General features: G+C 39.7%; 1 protein-coding gene across 15 annotated transcripts in view; it reads left to right on the forward strand.

Annotated features, from left to right (window-relative positions):
• Nucleotides 1-18,760, forward strand: part of RIMS2 (regulating synaptic membrane exocytosis 2) — a 605,965-nt gene that overhangs the window by 581,305 nt on the left and 5,900 nt on the right. For all 15 annotated transcript variants that reach the window (XM_086336253.1, XM_086336255.1, XM_086336266.1 and 12 more), the window contains one exon: nt 14,033-14,174. In XM_086336253.1, the coding sequence (XP_086192379.1) occupies nt 14,033-14,174 (142 nt within the window). The remainder of the gene's footprint in view (nt 1-14,032; nt 14,175-18,760) is intronic.

The raw sequence follows: 18,760 nt of genomic DNA on the forward strand, positions 1-18,760 counted from the left end.
AGACTAAAATGAAAGGGACATTTATTTTAGCTCTCCCAGTGATCGCTTGTTCTCTTATTATTCCTGTAAGTCAAAGGCCAGGAAGGTAACATACATCAGTGAAGTAGGCCAGATACTATACAAAAGGGAAAATGCAGGGACTCTGAAAAGCTGGAGAAAGCTTATCCATCCAAAAACGAATGGTGAATACTCAGTTCTAGCTAATTGATGCCAAGTTGAATATCAGCCCAGGGTTGGCAATTTATTCTTCTCTTCCCAAAGAGAAGCTATAAATCTGACAGTTTACTTAAATCCTTTACATTTTAAAATGTTGGTGCCTAAGTGAAAACATTTAAACAATAATTGAGCCAACGTTGCCCACGCGTAGCTTAACTGTGTGCCACCAGCTGGCACCTTCTACAAAGGAGATGCTGCCTTCTCAGCGCTCCTCAGTCTTTTCTTCCTCCCCATTTTCATTGTTACCTTGATAGTTTAGGACTGTATTGGTCCATCTTTGAAATCATCTGAATCTCCCAACCTGCTCTCTTCCATTTCTTGATCTCCCCACTCAAATCTAACTTCATTGTTCCCAGATCAATTGTCTTAAGCATCATCTTAATCTTGCATTACTCCTTCTACAAAAACTTTAGTAGATTCCTATCTCCTACTAAATAAAACCTTTAGCCTGACATTCAAAATCTTTCACAATCTGGTTCTTACCTACAGTTTAGCTCCCCTACCTTCCAAAGCCCTGTAGTAGCCCAGTGATTCGGTAAAACTAAGTTTTTTGGTTCTTCCTCTCCAAATTCAGTAAGTCTGGAGCAATGATGTCTGATCAGCAGAACCTTGGCCATTTGCTCATGTCCTCATTGACAGGCAGGTTGAGAAAATGACAGGTGAAAGTATTAGCTTCTACAGTTAAAGGATGGGTTGCTTCTCAGACACAGGAAGAAGGTTCAAATGCTGGTGAGCCCAAAACACTAACAAATATCCACCTAGTGATATGATTACCAGTGGGGGACAAAAACTATTAAGCTCAGCCTAATTACCTATTTTTTTTAATTTTATTTTATTTTTAAACTTTACAATATTGTATTAGTTTTGCCAAACATCGAAATGAATCCGCCACAGGTATACCCGTGCTCCCCATCCTGAACCCTCCTCCCTCTTCCCTCCCCATACCCTCCCTCTGGGTCGTTTTTTAAAATACTAGCTTGTTATTTGGTAATTTCCCTCTTTGTTCAATAAGATAAACAGACAGGAATGGTAAAAGAATCTATGGAAGAAACCTAAGGTGAAGTGTATGGCTTTTAACTTTTCCAGCAGAGTGAGCCACCAGATATCTGTGGACATTCTAATTTTACATATAGAACATAGATAATCTCTAAGAAAGACAACCTTAAACTGTAATCCACTTACCTGAAGGTTGAAGTCTAGGATCTTTGAGTGATGTATAGTCCTCTCCCTCATAAACACATATGGCTTTTCATGTTATAGTGACCTGTAAACTGTAAGACATATTATCTGCCTCCAGTACATCCTGTTTAAATGGTAGCAACAGGATAGCCAAAGTAAACATTTTCATTTCTAAAGGAGAGAATAAGAAACACAAAGCAATCAGTCAGTCATCCACAGGAATTTTCAAATCCCATTTGGAGGGAATAGTCAAGATTGAAAGTAGAATACATTTCTTGGTTTACATATCTGGGACCCTGGTTTCTGTTTTCAGAAAGTGTTTCTTTGTCCTTTATTCTTTATGGCCACAAAGGTTTGCATTAGAGAGAAGGTATAGCCCACTTCATAGCCCACTTGTCTCTAGTACAGATTAGGAAAAAAAGTAGTTACCTTTTGTATTATAAATGGACTGGTTATTATTTTTTTCTATACAGATCCTTCAGAAATTCAGAAGGCTGTTTGATTCCAGTCAGTTTCAAGTGTAAGTGACTCTAACCAAACACCTCATTGGACAAAGATTTTATAGATCTCAAGATCCTGTTATAGTTTCCAGCCTCTGTGCCCTGCCCACTTCTTTTGTTCTCAACTTAATGGCAACTGCCTTGGTATCATTTGAAAACAGTGGGTTTGCATGGAGAACTGCTACTGCTAAGTCACTTCAGTCGTGTCCGACTCTGTGTGACCCCATAGACGGCAGCCCACCAGGCTCCCCCGTCCAGAAAGCAACTCCTAAATCCAGTTTGGCCAGCAGGCTCTCCTTCCTATGGCAGGACTCCACTTACTTATATATATTTTTCTCCCTTTAAGTTTAGAATAATTTCACATTATTCCAGTCATTTTTCAAAGAAGGATTTGTGTAACATTTTACAGCTTTCAAAACGCTTTCACATAGATTACAGTATCCAATCCTTATTTATCACTATTCATTAAATACCACTGCATTTCATTTATTCTGTGACATAGGCTAAATCTGATCTCAAGTTTGCATATGATCAAATAAAAACTTGAACACATATCATCTGATTCTAAAATGGCATGCTCTTCTCACCACAAAATGCTGCCTCAGAATAGCTGACTTGAGAGTTAAGACGAGGTTGATGATATTTCATGTCCATTCTTCAGAGAGAAACAGGCACAAAAATATCAGTGGACTGATGTGTGACCAAGGACAGACCTGTCAGCTAAAAAAAGCAAGGGGAGCAATTTTCTAAATAAATTTCATTTGTCATAATAGCAACATCAGATAGTGGGAACGAGAAGGTACCATAGAAATGACAACTCCCAAAAGAGTAAGAGTGAGAGCTATAATTTCTTCAATGTGTTAGGAATACCAAAGTGGTAAGCCTCCGCTTTTATGGGAAAAAAATAGAATGATCTTACTGCAAAACTCATAAGCTTTGTTTTATTTCTTGCTAAAATCAGGATTAATGATTATTAACAACATTAACAAGTGGGAGCTGAGTGTTCTGATTCTCTGAGGTAATCGCTTCGTTTTGTAAGAAAGCATAAACTGTCTTCCAAAGTGTCTGTTCCATTTTGCAGTGAATGAGAGTTCCTGTTGCTCCATTTCCTCGGCAGCATTTGGTGGTGTCAGTGTTCTAAATTCTGGCCATTCTAATCCTAGTGTCTTGGATGGTAAAGAACCCACCTGCAATGCATGAGATCCAGGTTCAATCCTTGGGTCAGGAAGATCCTCTGAAGAAGGGAATGGGTACCCACTCCAACATTCATGCCTGGAAAATCCCATAGACAGAGGAGCTTGGCAGGCTACAGTCCAAGGGGTTGCAAAGAGTCAGACACAACTGAGCAATTAACACACACACAGTAGGTGTGTCCTGGTATCTCGTTGTTTTAATGTGCATTTCCCTGATGACATGATCTAGAACACGTTTTCATATGATTATTTGCCATCTGTATCTTGTCTTCTTTGGTGAGATGTCAGGCTGTTTGGCCCATCTTATAATCAGGTTGTATGGTTTCTTATTGTTGTGTTTTAAGAGTTCTCTATAGTCTATTATTAGATATGTCTTTTGCAACTATTTCTTTCAGCCTTATCTTCTCATTCCCCTGGCAGAGTGTTTTGCAAGGCAAAACTTTTTAATTTTAATGAAATCCAACTTATCAATTCTTTATTTCATGGATCATGCTATTGTTGTATCTAAAAAGTCATCGCCATACCCAAAGTCATCTAGGCTTTCTCCCATGTTATCTTCTAGGAGATTTATAGTTTCGCATTTTACATTTAGGCTTGTGATTCAGTTAATTTTTGTAAAGGGTTTAAGGTCTGTGTCTAGTTTTGTTTTTTCGCATGTGGACATCCAGTTGTACTTCTGGCTGCACCGTTGAAGGGACTGTCTCTGCCCCATTGTATTCGAATCCTTTGCTCCTTTGTCAAATATCAGATGACTATATTTATGTGGGTCTATTTGGGGGCTGTATATTCTGTTTTATTGATCCATTACTGGAACACCATAGTAAGTCTTGAAGTTGGATAGTGTCAGTCCTCCAACTTTATTCTTTGAGTCTGTTGCCTCTCCATGTAAACTTTATAGTCAGTTTGTCAGGATCTCAAAATAACTTGCTAGGATTTTGATTGGGATTGCATTGAGTCTGCCGATCGAGTTGCGAAGACCTGACATTTCAACAATATTACGTCTTCCTATCCAGGAATATGAAATATCCCTCCATTTATTTAGTTGTTCTTTGATGTTACCCATCAGTGTTTTGTAGTTTTCCTCATATAGATCGTGTACATATTTTGTTAGCTATTATACCCAAGTATTCCATTTTTTGGATGCTAATGTAACTGGTATTATATTTTTAATTTCAAATTCCACTTGTTCGTTGCTGGTATATAGGAAGGCAGTTGACTTAAATATTAAACTTGGATTTGGCACCCTTGCTACAGTCACTTACTAGTTCCAGGAGTTTTTAATGTCAATTCTTTTCAGATTTTCTACATAGACAATCATGCCATCTGTGAACAAAAACAGTTTTATTTCTTCCTTCTCTATATACCTTTTATTTCCTTTTATTCTTTTACAGTATTAGCTAGAACTTCCAGTATGATGCTGAAAGGAGTAGTAACAAGGAAAATTCTTGCTTTGTATCTGATCTTGAAAGCTCAAGTTTATCACTATTAAGTAAGATGTTAGTTGTAAGCTTTTTGTAGATACTCCTTATCATTGAGAGTTTTTTATGATGAATAGGTGCTGGATTTTGTTGAATCCTTTTTCAATACCTATTGAAAACATGTGATTTTTATTCTAACCTGTTGATATGATGGATTACCTTAACTGATTTTTGAAAATTGAACCAGCATTGCATAATTGACATAAATCCCTCTTCATCGTGGTGTACATTTTTTCACAAATCGTTGTATTTGAAGCTTCTGTTGGCCCTAAAGTTACATGGGCCAGTTTTGCTCACATTTCATTGGCCAAGAAAGTCACATGACCACACTGAACTTCATAAGTGGGAGAAATGTGAATATATTTTAACAGCCCTAATGTCTACCATAACTGTGACCTCCACTTGTAGCTTACTGTATTGAAGCTATTAATATTTAACTTTCATAATAGTTGTGACAAAGCTGATGAAATGAATGAATTTGTGTTAAGCTCTGAAACAATTTTGAAAATCAATGGTTAATTTCTATTAATTTCTATTTATTTTAGTTGTTAATGCAAATCCTGGATTAGCCCAAAAGAAATTGTCAGATATTTGTCCCTATTTTGCTTAGACTTTCAGAGACTTGAATTATGTTTATTATAGTAAGAAGCCCTAACAAACATAAATATGAGTGCACAAGCTTTTATACACCGTATAGTAATCTACTTAGGAATATCCATATATTGAGGTCTTGCTGGGCAAAGTGCGTAAATAAACCAGCCTCTTTCACATCCTGGTATATCTACCAATGTGAAGTTACTAAACAGTAGCCAGCCAGAGTGCTGGAGGCAACTTGAAATTTTGAGAAATTAGAGAAGTTATTAATAAAAGACAGCTAAAGTGCAATTTGAAATCATTGCTGGTTTTTAAAGATAAAAATCTTTTATTAAAGAGAAAGTAGCTACTCTGAACCTCAACTTGCTCATTGCTATAGAAAGGGAGTACATAAAATTACAAAGATACACTGGATCCCTATAATAGCTTTTGAAATTCTATAAATCAGTAATTTTAGAAATTCTCATGTTTTAATGCATTTTTTAAATCTCTAGATGAAATGCAAATGGATTCTCTAAATTATACTTGCAAAATATTTCAATAAAATATGTAAATAGGCTTATTAACTCTTGTGGTCAAAACCAAAAATTAAAGTCATTTTTCAGGATCTATCAATCTGTCTTCAACCTGTTTCCATAAATCATTTTCCATATTAACATCAGGAAAATCCTGACTCTAAAATAAGTGTCTGCCAAAAGGGGTGAGATTTTCCAGATAAGAGGAAGCAGGAATGGGTTCTGTGGACACAGGATTTGGAAAGTCACTCTGAGATTGTTAGGCATTTGACTGTGAGCCTCCTTTTGGGGCTTGGAAGAGTTTTAAAATCTGCAGCAGAAAGGACTTTTTGATTTTTGTTGTCAAGTCACCAGAAAAGGGTTTCCTGGTTTTCAGCTATTATTAGGGGAAACTGAAACTTTGTTTGTTTATTTAATCAAGTGGTTTTCTTTGAATTCAGAGGGTACCAAGCAATTGAGTCATCAGACTACACGAAGAAGAATAACAGGGACATCTCCTGTGTTGCTTTCTGCTTGTGATGTTTTTTACTTCAAGAATTTGATTTTTACCTGCAGGTACCTTCTCCAAATACACTGTCTTAAAATACCCAGCACTAGAGTGAATGGTTTAAGAGCTCTACAGCAACATAATCTGGACCTTAGTTTTATAGTTTTCTACCTGAGTATTTTTAAACATCTTTTAACTCCCACACACATATCATATACATGTATACGACAGTTGTGCAGTGTATATATGTACATATACATACAAATGCGTGCTTAATCATGTCCAAATCTTTGCCACCCAGTGGACTGTAACACCAGGCCCCTCTGTCCCTGGAATTCTCCAGGCAAGAATACTGGAGTGGGAAGCCATTCCCTTCTCCAGAGGATAATGTTATTAATACTGGGGCTTCCCTGGTGGCTCAGAGGGCAAAGAATCTGCCTGCAATGCAGGAGACCAGGGTTCAATCCCAAGGTCAGGAAGATCCCCTAGAGAAGGGAATGGCTACCCACTCCAGTATCTTGCCTGGAGAATTCCAGGGTCAGAGGGGTCAGGCGGGCTACGGTCCACGGGGTTGCAAAGAGACGGACATGACAAAGTACACATTCGTATATATTTTTACATATGTTTTAAAATATATATTTTTCCTTATTATGGCTGTTGAGTTCTTACAAATAATTTCCATTGGTCTACTCCTGTGGTCACAACAGGTTATTTTTATACATATCCCATTAAAAAAATGATCTAAAGAATTACATTTTGTAATTAACAACTACTACACATTTAGCAGCTTAAAACAGTACCCATTTGCTAGTTCACTGTTCTGTAGGACACGTCTGGCCCGGCTGGGTTCCTGCCCAGGACGTCACATGGCTGATGTTAGGATGTTGGCTGGGCTGAGTACTGGCAGAGAACAGACTCCTGCAGGTGTTGGCCTGAGGTCTCCATTTTCTTTTTGCCTTTCAGCTAGGCACTGCTAAAGGCTACTGTCAGGTCCTTCCCACATGGTCCCCTCCATCTTCGAGACACAAAGGAACACTGAATCCTTCTTGTGTTTCAAGTCTCCCTGGTTGACTCTTCTGGAACCAGCCAGAGATGGCACTCTGCTTTCAAAATGTTCATGTGGATATGTTAGGCCCACTGAGATAAGCTCCTTATCTTTAGGTCAACTGGCTAGTAACCTTACTTCCTTTTGCAAAATCCCTTTGCCATGTAAGGTAGCACAATCACGGGAGTCATCTTAGAATTCTGCCTAATATATTTTATATAGGCATTCTCTGTTAAATAGATTTTTAGGTTGAATAACATGATGAAGCATTTGAAACATTAAATGTGATTCATCATAATGAATTGGTTTAGGTTAAATTTTGTTGTGAATGTGATGTAAAGGATTTGCAGTATTGAAAAATACATTTATTTTTAAAATAAGCCTATGAATGTATCAGATAAAAGTACATTTGGAAGACGTATTTTAAAAAGCTATTATAAATGCATAGCATATGCCTAGAGTTCTTTGATTCCATCAAATGACAGTGAGTAGCCTTCTCTTCAGTATATGCTGTTAATCATGGTCATGGTCATAAATGAATGATAGAAACTCAGACTTCAGAGCTAAGAGATCAGAGATGATCTGTCACCCTCCCCCTCCTCTTTTTTTCATAAATGAGGAATCTGAGACTCAGAAGGGGGATAATGACTCAGAGAAGACCATAGAGCCAGCTAGTCCGTGGTAGAGATTGGCCTGGAAAACATGTTTTCTAATTTCCTGTCTAGAAGCCCATATATATACTTATGAAAAGTTAAAGTGTTAGTTGCTCAGTTGTGTCCAACTCTTTGTGATCCCGTGGACTGTAGCCTGCCAAGCTCCTCTGTCCATGGAACTCCCCAGGCAAGAATACTGGAGTGGGTAGCCACTCCCTACTACAGGGGATCTTCCCGACCCAGGGATCGAACCTGGGTTTCCTGCATTGCAGGCAGATTCTTTACCCTCTGAGCCACCAGGGAAGCCTCAGTATTAATGACAGTATCATTCAGTTCAGTCACTCAGTCGTGTCTGACTCTTTGCGACCCCGTGAACCACAGCACGCCAGGCCTCCCAGTCCATCACCAATTCCCGGAGTCCACCCAAACCTATGTCCATTGAGTCGGTGATGCCATCCAATCATCTCATCCTCTGTCCTCCCCTTCTTCTCCTGCCCTCCATCTTTCCCAGCATCAGGGTCTTTTCAAATGAGTCAGCTCTTTGCATCAGGTGGCCAAAGTATTGGAATTTCAGCTTCAACATCAGTCCTTACAATGAATACCCAGGACTGATCTCATTTAGGATGGACTGGTTGGATCTCCTTGCAGTCCAAGGGATTTTCAAGAGTCTTCTGCAATACCACAGTTCAAAAGCATCAATTCTTCGGCACTCAGCTTTCTTTATAGTCCAACTCTCACATCCATACATGACCACTGGAAAAACCATAGCCTTGGCTAGACGGACCTTGGTTGACAAAGTAATGTCTCTGCTTTTTAATACGCTATCTAGATTGGTCATAACTTTCCTTCCAAGGAGTAAATGTCTTTTAATTTCATGGCTGCAGTCACCATCTGCAGTGATTTTGAAGCCCAAAAAAACTAAAGTCAGCCACTGTTTCCCCATCTATTTCCCATGAAGTGATGGGACCAGACGCCATGAGCTTAGTTTTCTAAATGTGGAATTTTAAGCCAACTTATTCACTCTCCTCTTTCACTTTCATCAAGAGGCTCTTTAGTTCTTCTTCACTTTCTGCCATAAGGGTGGTATCATCTGCATATCTGAGGTTATTGATATTTCTCCCAGCAATCTTGATTCCAACTTGTGCTTCCTCCAGCCCAGTGTTTTTCATGATGTACTCTGCATATCAGTTCAGTTCAGTTCAGTCACTCAGTCGTGTCTGACTCTTTGCGACCCTGTGAATCACAGCACGTCAGCCCTCCCCGTCCATCACCAACTCCCAGAGTTCACTTAAACTCATGTCCATCGAGTCGCTGATGCCATCCACCCATCTCATCCTCTGTCGTCCTCTTCTCCTCCTGCCCCTAATCCCTCCCAGCATCAGAGTCTTTTCCAATGAGTCAACTCTTCGCATCAGGTGGCCAAAGAATTGGAGTTCCAGCTTCAAAATCAGTCCTTCCAATGAACACCCAGGACTGATCTTTAGAGTGGACTGGTTGGATCTCCTTGCAGTCCAAGGGACTCTCAAGAGTCTTCTCCAACACTGCAGTTCAAAAGCATCAATTCTTCGGTGCTCAGCTTTCTTCACAGTCCAACTCTCACATCCATACATGACCACTGGAAAAACCATAGCCTTGACTAGACAAATCTTTGTTGACAAAGTAATGTTTCTGCCTTTTAATATGCTGTCTAGGTTGGTCATAACTTTCCTTCCAAGGAGTAAGTGTCTTTTAATTTCATGGCTGCAGTCACCATCTGCAGTGATTTTGGAGCCAAAAAAAATAAAGTCTGATACTGTTTCCACTGTTTCCCCATCTATTTCCCATGAAGTGATGGGACCAGATGCCCTGATCTTATTAGTTTTCTGAATGTTGAGCTTTAAGCCAACTTTTTTACTCTCCTCTTTCACTTTCAGGAAGCTTTTTAAGTTCCTCTTCACTTTCTGCCATAAAAGGGTGGTGTCATCTGCATATCTGAGGTTATTGATATTTCTCCCAGCAATCTTGATTTCAGCTTGTGCTTCTTCCAGCCCAGCATTTCTCATGATGTACTCTGCATAGAAGTTAAATAAGCAGGGTGACAATGTACAGCCTTGATGAACTCCTTTTCCTATTTGGAACCAGTCTGTTGTTCCATGTCCAGTTCTAACTGTTGCTTCCTGACCTGCATATAGGTTTCTCAAGAGACAGGTCAGGTGGTCTGGTATTCCCATCTCTTTCAGAATTTTCCACAGTTTATTGTGATCCACACAGTCAAAGGCTTTGGCATAGTCAATAAAGCAGAAATAGATGTTTTTCTGGAACTCTCTTGCTTTTTCGATGATCCAGCGGATGTTGGCAATTTGATCTCTGGTTCCTCTGCCTTTTCTAAAACCAGCTTGAACATCTGAAAGTTCACAGTTCACATTTTGCTGAAGACTAGCTTGGAGAATTCTGAGCATTACTTTACTGGTGTGTGAGATGAGTGCAATTGTGCGGTAGTTTGAGCATTATTTGGCATTGCCCTTCTTTGGGACTGGAATGAAAACTGACCTTTTCCAGTCCTGTGGCCACTAAGTATCATTAATTGAAGATTTTCTATATAGCAGGCACTATCCTAAGCATTTTAAATGTATTTTTCTTAACCCTTGCAAATTCTGGAGGTAGGCATTATTATTATCATCGCCATTTACAGTTTAAGAAAGCTGAGTCACAGAAAAAGTAGCTTGCTTCATGTCAGCCGGCTGGTACATGATAATGTAAGGATTCTAAGGGATTCAGAGAAGCAGTTGTGTACCGGGGCCCAACCTCTTCACTGTGCTCTGCTCTTTCCATCCCAGCAGTTGCTTCTAGTAGGGCCTTCCATATATTCTTACAGCTCAGTATCCTCTCCCTGAACAGCGCTACAGGCCACTCATCAGTTATATTCTGACAACAAATCAGGGAATAGCAGAGAACTGGGAGTCAGGAGACTGTGTATAAACTCTGGTTCGGTTGGTTATTTTCTGTATGGCTTCAGGGAATTTTGTCACAGCTGGGACCCTGGGATACTGTATCTGTAAAATGGGGACTGTGAAAATTCTAAAGAGGACACGTTAAAAGCAATCTGTAAACAAGAGGATTACATGCTTATTGTACTGTTATTTTTTGTCAAATGGTGGCTAGTTCTCTTTACCCTATAATAGCAGGTTTTCAAGTCACTTTTGCTGTGATGAGTCAGGCATTAAATGAAAAATAGTAGATTTTTGACACTGCAAAGGCTTTGTTCTGAGGCCTTTAGGAAGTCATGTTTTCTGTGCATACCCTCATTATGAATTTTCAGATGTCACTGAAGTTGTATGTCTTAGTTGGTGGTGATTTTTCATTCAGGCATTCTTCACCGGAAGCGAATAGTGCAGCTTCCACAGAGGGGCCAGGACTCCCTCCCACCAGCTCAGAACCTTTCATGATTCCTCATACCTGTACAAAGTTTTCCTACTCTTTTGATTAATTTAAGTTGTGTTGATTTCTGCTGTATAGCAAAGTGAATCAGTTATATATACTGTACATATATCCACTCTTTTTTAGATTCTTTTCCCTGTCATAGGTCATTACAGAGTACTGAGTAGAGTTCCCTGTGCTATACAGTAGGTCCTTATTAATTATGTTTTATATATAATAGTGTGTATATGGCAATCCCAGTCTCCCAACTTATCCCTCCCCCTCTTCCTCCTTGGTAATGACTCTATTTCTGTTTGTAAATAAGTTCATTTGTAGCATTTTTTTAGATTCCACATATAAGTGATATGATATTTGTCTTTGACTTAACTTCAATTTAATGTGGCCATTCTGAGAATCACTCTCAAATAAAATCATAAATATTGAGTGTATGACTGTCAAGATCTACTCTTTATCCCCATCCTTTTTTTTGTTGTTGTTAACATTTCATTCTTGGTTTTATGAATATGCATATTTTTTGCTATACTGTTTGAAAGTAAGTTGCAAACAATGTAAGACTTGAGATCTAAATACTTCAGCATGTGTCTCCTAATGATAAGGAAATTTTATATAATATATGCCATTATCTACCTAGGAAAATTAACGATTTTATTATCCTATCTAATATCCAATTCATATTCAGATTTCCCCTACTTGTCCTAAAATTCCTTTTAGTATATTGCTTTTAGGGTTTCTTTCTTTTTTTTTTTTTTAAGAAACCAAAGTATACTCATAGCATTTAATGGTTACATCCTGTGATATTTTTAAATCTGGGACAATTTTCCCACCTTGTTAGTTTTCATGATATTAATTTTAAGTGATTCTTGAACAAAATCCCATGTTCTGGCGATCGCCACACTATCAGTGCTACTAAGTTGGCTCCCGTGATTAAGATGGCGATAGCCAGGTTTCCCTGTGTTAAAATACGTATTCTCCTTTAGTGATTAGAACTAATTTGTAGGATGATTTTTTTGGCTTATGTTAATATTCTTTTATTTAATGGCATTAGCATCCATTGATATGTCTTATTTGAATTATTCCATTGGAGGTTGCAAATGAGTAATTTTAACATTTTATCATTTTGTACACATATTAACTAATCATTTCTCTGGAAGGATGTGCTTTCCCTATCTATGGACGGTGATGTATCTCCTCTTAATAGTTCATATCAGTACAACATGTTTTAACTATCAATTATCTAAAATATCAGCCTCAGTTGTAGATCACTCTACGTATCTACTGATCTATGGAACTGAGTTGTAGATCAGTCATTACATGTTTTATATATACTTATTAAAGCATTTTGATGTACATTAAAGTTGGAAGTGGAGAACAGATGAAATTTAAAGCAGTGTTTCAAAATGGTGAGCATATATTTCAAGAGGTTTGATGGAAAGGATTTCCACAAGTCACTGGCAATATCACCAAGTATTTATTGATCTAAAAGGAAGTTATTAATACCAGGCAATAAAAGAGCTTACCATCTCCCAAAATACTGATGATATGTATGGTCAATGTGGATAAATAGTGAGGCCTGACAGGGAGTAAATTAATCTAAGTATTTTGAGCCATCCCCCTGTTGCTGCAGCTTTAGCTGTCTCTCAGCTCCACATTCTAACCTGTAAGGTCTCTGACAATTGGGGCTGTTTCTTGGATCATAATCTGCCCAATTTTTAAGCCCGTCTCAAATCCCACCCCGTCTGTGAGCAGGAGCTCCTTCCTCCTGTCCTCTGCAGATGGCAGTTTGCACGTCTGTCACATCTGCGGTCTTGACTCTGCTTCTTTCCTATTTGGCCTCCTAGTGGGCTTCCATAAGCAAAGCTCCTAGTCAGACTGTTAAAGATCCTTAAGAACATGACTTGGTGGTGATTGTACTTTAGTTGCTAGGTTGTGTCTGGCTCTTTTGTGATGCCTTGAACTGTAGCCCACCGGGCTCCTCTGTCCATGGGGATTCTCCAGACCAGAATACTGGAGTGGGTAGCCATTTCCTTCCCCAGGGCATCTTCCCAACCCAGGGATCAAACCTGGGTCTCTGTGAATTCTTTACCAACTGAGCCACCTGGGAAGCCCTAAGAACATGACTATCCATGACCAAAAGCTTAAAAGCTCTTTTTTCACTTGGGAATGCTGGGTTTTGCATTCCCTATGAGAATCTCTCTGAAAACTGCCAACAGACGTGAAAAGTGTTTTCAGGCAGGGCTGTCTCCTTAGTGTAGCTTTCTTTATACTCTTTACTTTCTAATACTCATCACTCTACAAAAACAAGTTTTTCTATGAAAGTTGAAGGTAGAATTGAGGATTACTCACCACCTATTCTTTGGAAATAATGTGAAGGCCTACTTCTTTGACTATGACAAAAAGAAAGAAAAAAGAAAAAGACAGGCATAAATTAAATCTTGATTTAAATATTACAGTGAAAACAAAGCTTATTTTATTTTACATAGTTTGAACCTTTTTGTTCCTTTTGTTACCTATTTGAACACTGTTTTAAATGGAAATAAAACAATGGTATTTTGTGTTTCTTGACAATTTTTTAGAAAATTTTCATCCCACTCAACAAGACAAGATTTGAAATACCTTTTCTGTCTCCTTCATAAAAGCACTTTAGATTTACGCAGTTTTTTTTCTTTCATCCGAGAACCTCAGTGCATTGGCTGCTACGTTTGTTACCTGATGGTGATGACACAACTATCACCTCTTTTGTTTTCTGTCTTTGCAGAAACCGGAGGTAAAAAGCTACGGAGCACTGTCCAGAGAAGTACAGAAACAGGCTTGGCTGTGGAAATGAGGAACTGGATGACTCGACAAGCGAGCCGAGAATCTACCGACGGCAGCATGAACAGCTACAGCTCAGAAGGAAAGTGAGTGATGCTGGCCGAGCAGTGGTCTCCTCCACGCCTCGCTGCAGTCTTCCTTCTCTCCCCCTCTCTCTGCTTTCACAGACGCTAACTCGCATGCTCCGGGGCACTGCTTTAACCTTCACTGGCTGATTTGCTGTGAAGAAAACTTTTGCTTACCTGCCACTGAGAAATGTGACATGCCTGGCTTTTTATATCAATGGACATAGGTTTGGGGATAAAGTGTTTCACTTTAAAGGCAAGATACTAAAATATAGCTGTCACAAATGGAAGTTTGCCCTACCTTGAAATGACACATAAAAACACAGCAACACTTTAAGTTCCAGTGCCCATGCCACATGTACAATGCTAATTTTGAAAATCTTTGCTCTAACAGTTATCACTAAAAAATATAGAAAACTGATACATGCTTAGTTCCATCCAGTAACAGTTTGGATAAATGTAACAACAAAAAAGAAACGCCACAAACTTTGCTGAGCCTTTCCTTTATGTAATTATCATGTAGCTTTCCCTTGACTCCACTGTGTCTGAGGTATTTTTAAGGCATAAATGATTGTACAGCCCTGTCACCCACGAATTAACAGTAATTAGCAACAGCAGAGCTGTAGATGGATATGTAAAGGACGTTAATAGAGGAAAGGAGGGTTTAGTGACCTCATCTGTCATCACTATGGAAGCAGCAGATGCTTAGGGAACGTAGTGTGTAGTCAAGTTCACAAATGTGTGGCCATGGGAGCGGCTGGCAGAGTGTTGATGATTTTGCCTTAGGAATCATTTGCGTAGCATAGTTATGTAAATACAAGAGATGTATACGGTTTTCATACATCTATAAATAAGGTTATGTGTGATAATTTATGGAAGCATTAAAAATGTTCAGATTATATATTTGGGAATTAAGCTTGGGGGAAGAAACAGATTTGACATTAATAAAGGAAGTTTTAAAAGAGATGGAGAATCAAGTAAAAAAGAAATGTGCATGAGCACTCATCACTGCAAAGTGCTGTGTTAGATACTGTTAGAGATTTTAAACGTTTGAACTATGACCCCTGCACTCCAGGTGCTTATTGTCTTATTGGAGAAATGGGATTAATACACATAAATTCACTCAACAGGTATTTCCATACCTTCTAATGTTCTAGGCGCTTCACCATGAGTTGGGGATATAAATCACACAAGGGAGCAAAACTCAGTTGCTGGTTTGACATAGGCTTTAGAATCATATAGGCTTAAATGCTAATCTGTTTTCGGTGCTATACAAATTTGGGCAAGTTATGTAATTTTTTAAGATTCACTTATTTATTTGATTTTTTATCATTCATTTTATTCATTAATTGAGTTTAATAAGTACATACAGTATTGCAGGCACGGTTCTAGTGCTGGAGATATAGTAGTAAACACAGAAGAAAAAAAACCCTACCCTTATCAAACTCACAGTCTAACAGATAAGATGGACAATAAACTAGAAAATGTATTTAAGTGCATATGTAAGAAAATCTAGTAAAATATATAATAGACTGGGTGGTGTGAGTGCTAAGGAGATAAAGGTAGGAAGAGAGATGGTAGGTTAAGGATAGGGTTTTATGAAGGACAGACAGGGAAAGGGGCACATCTGAGTAAAAATCTGAAGGAAGTTAGTGAGCTTGTGGGTATATGAAGAACATTTCAGGCTGAAGCAGTGCTGAGGCAGGAGCTTGCCTGGCAACCACAATGGGGGGGCATCCTGGGGAATGAGGCAGAAGTGGTAAGAAATTAGAGAGATGGTGGGCAGCGGTGGATGGCTGGTGTTGTCTTTACATATCATTGCAAGGACTTTGCTTTACTCAGATTGGGGTGAGAAACCAATGCAGGACAGTGAGCAGACACCTGACATTATCTGACTTCAGCTCTAACAGATCAGTCTGGTTGCTGTGGGAGTGGAGAGTAGAAGTGGCAACAGGGGGATCGTTCAGAAGGCTGTCGCGGCAACACAGAAGGAGAAAATGATGGCTGGGACCTGAATGGTAGCATTAGCGAGGTCAATTCTGGAGGTATTGACAGGAGAACCAATACGATTCAATAATGCATTTGATGCGAATGTGAGAGAAAGACTGTGTATTGGTTTGTTGTGCTGAGCTCAGTCATGTCTGACTCTTTGCAACCCCATGGACTGTAGCGCGCTAGGCTCCTCTGTCCACGGGATTCTCCAGGCAAGAATACTCGAGTGAGTTGCCATGCCCTCCTCCAGGGGATCTTCTGACCCAAGGATCGAACCTGTGTCTCTTGAGACTCCTCCATTGCAGGCAGATTCTTTACCCACTGAGCTATCTGGGAAGTTTGTTAGGGCTACTGTTAAAAAAAACGAAAAGAAACAAAACACAGAAATAATACCACTTAAACAACAGAAATTTATTTTCTCATAGTTTTGGAGGATGAAAGTCTTAAGATCAATATGTCAACAAGTTTAGCTTCTCCTGAGACCTCTCGTCTTCTTGGCCCCTAAATGGCCACCTTTTCACAAGGTCCTCACATGGTATTTCCCCTCTGCATATGTAGCCCTGGCGTTTCTTCTAAGGACACCATCATATTAGCTTAGGGCCCCACCGTTATGACCTCATTTAACCTTCTGCTAAGTCACTTCAGTCATGTCTGACTCTGTGCGACCCCTGAGACGGCAGCCACCAGGCTCCCCTGTCCCTGGGATTCTCCAGGCAAGAATACTGGAGTGGGTTGCCATTTCTTTCTCCAATGCATGAAAGTGAAAAGTGAAAGTGAAGTCGCTCAGTCGTGTCCAACTCTCAGTGACCCCATAGACTGCAGCCTACCAGGCTCCTCTGTCCATGGGATTTTCCAGGCAAGAGTACTGGAGTGGGGTGCCATTGCCTTCTCCTCATTTAACCATCAGATCAGATCAGATCAGTCGCTCAGTCGTGTCCGACTCTTTGTGACCCCATGAATCGCAGCACACCAGGCCTCCCTGTCCATCACCAACTCCCGGAGTTCACTCAGACTCACATCCATCGAGTCAGTGATGCCATCCAGCCATCTCATCCTCTGTCGTCCCCTTCTCCTCCTGCCCCCAATCCCTCCCAGCATCAGAGTCTTTTCCAATGAGTCAACTCTTCGCATGAGGTGGCCAAAGTACTGGAGTTTCAGCTTTAGCATCATTCCTTCCAAAGAAATCCCAGGGCTGATCTCCTTCAGAATGGACTGGTTGGATCTCCTTGCAGTCCAAGGGACTCTCAAGAGTCTTCTCCAACACCACAGTTCAAAGGCATCAATTCTTCGGCACTCAGCCTTCTTCACAGTCCAACTCTCACATCCATACATGACCACAGGAAAAGCCATAGCTTTGACTAGACGGACCTTTGTTGGCAAAGTAATGTCTCTGCTTTTGAATATGCTATCTAGGTTGGTCATAACTTTCCTTCCAAGGAGTAAGCGTCTTTTAATTTCATGGCTGCAGTCACCATCTGTAGTGATTTTGGAGGCCAGAAAACCTTAACCATCCCTTTAAAGTTTCTACCTCCTAATACAGTCATAACTGGGAATTACAGCTTTAGCAGTCTGTCCAAAGGAAAGACAATTGCAAGGCTGAGCAATTGAAAGAATGAAGTTGCCATTTAAGATAGGAATCCTCTTGAGAAGAACAGAGTTTGGTTTTCTGTTTGTTTGGGGGTTGAGAGTCAGTGTGGGACAAGTTGAGTTTTGATTACCTGTTAGACATTCAAGCAGGTAAGTAGAGCAGTTAGAATACAGGTCTGGGACCCAAGGGAGAAGCCCAAGCTGGAGATGTCAGTCAAGGTAATGTCACTACAGACAATGTTTAAAACCTTGAGATGGGATGAGATTGCCAAGGGAATTGGGCCATACAGGGAAGAGGTCAAAGGATTGAGTGGCTATATTTAGTGGTAGAACTAGCAAAAGAAACAGTGAAATAGCTACAGAAGAAAACCAGAAGACTACAGAGTTCAGGAAGCAAAGTGTTTCAAGTGAGAGGGAGTGATCATTTGGATCAAATGAGACCAATATGTTCAATTAGACGAGTACAGAGTATTAACAATCAAGATTTACCACTCTGGTTATTAGGTAACCTTGATCAGAGAAGTTTTGGTGGAGTAGAGAAAAACAAAGCTTGGAAGAGAGCAAGGGAAAACTGAGTACAGTTTCACTAGAGAATAAGAGGAAAGAAATTGAAGATAGGGACTTCCTTGGCAGCCCGGTGGTTGACATCGAGTTTCCAAAGCAGGGGGCACGGGTTTGATCTCTGGTCGGGAACTAAGATCCCACATGCCTGTGCAGTGCAGCAGGAAAAAAAAAGAAGAAGTTAAAGAAAGTGAAAAGATTGTACATAGAGACATCTCTGAAGAAATTCCAGGGAGAGAAATGAGATTGTAGCTGAAGAGGAAAGGGTGTTGGGAAAGGGATTTTTTATTTCTTTAAGGAGGAAGAAATAGTGTGTTTGGGTATTGATGGCAGTAATCTGAAGGCTTTCTTCATTGATGAAAATGGATTACATAACAGACTGTCTCGTAATGCAGCTGAGAGATTCAGTATGCTCATGCCAGTCACAGAATAAGTGCTCAGCATGTAGGAGTGCTGTACATAGAACT

Source organism: Bos grunniens, chromosome 14, assembly GCF_055505025.1.
Source record: "Bos grunniens cultivar Pamir isolate PY7600 chromosome 14, Bosgru_T2T1.0, whole genome shotgun sequence".
NCBI classification, from domain to species: Eukaryota; Metazoa; Chordata; class Mammalia; order Artiodactyla; family Bovidae; genus Bos; species Bos grunniens.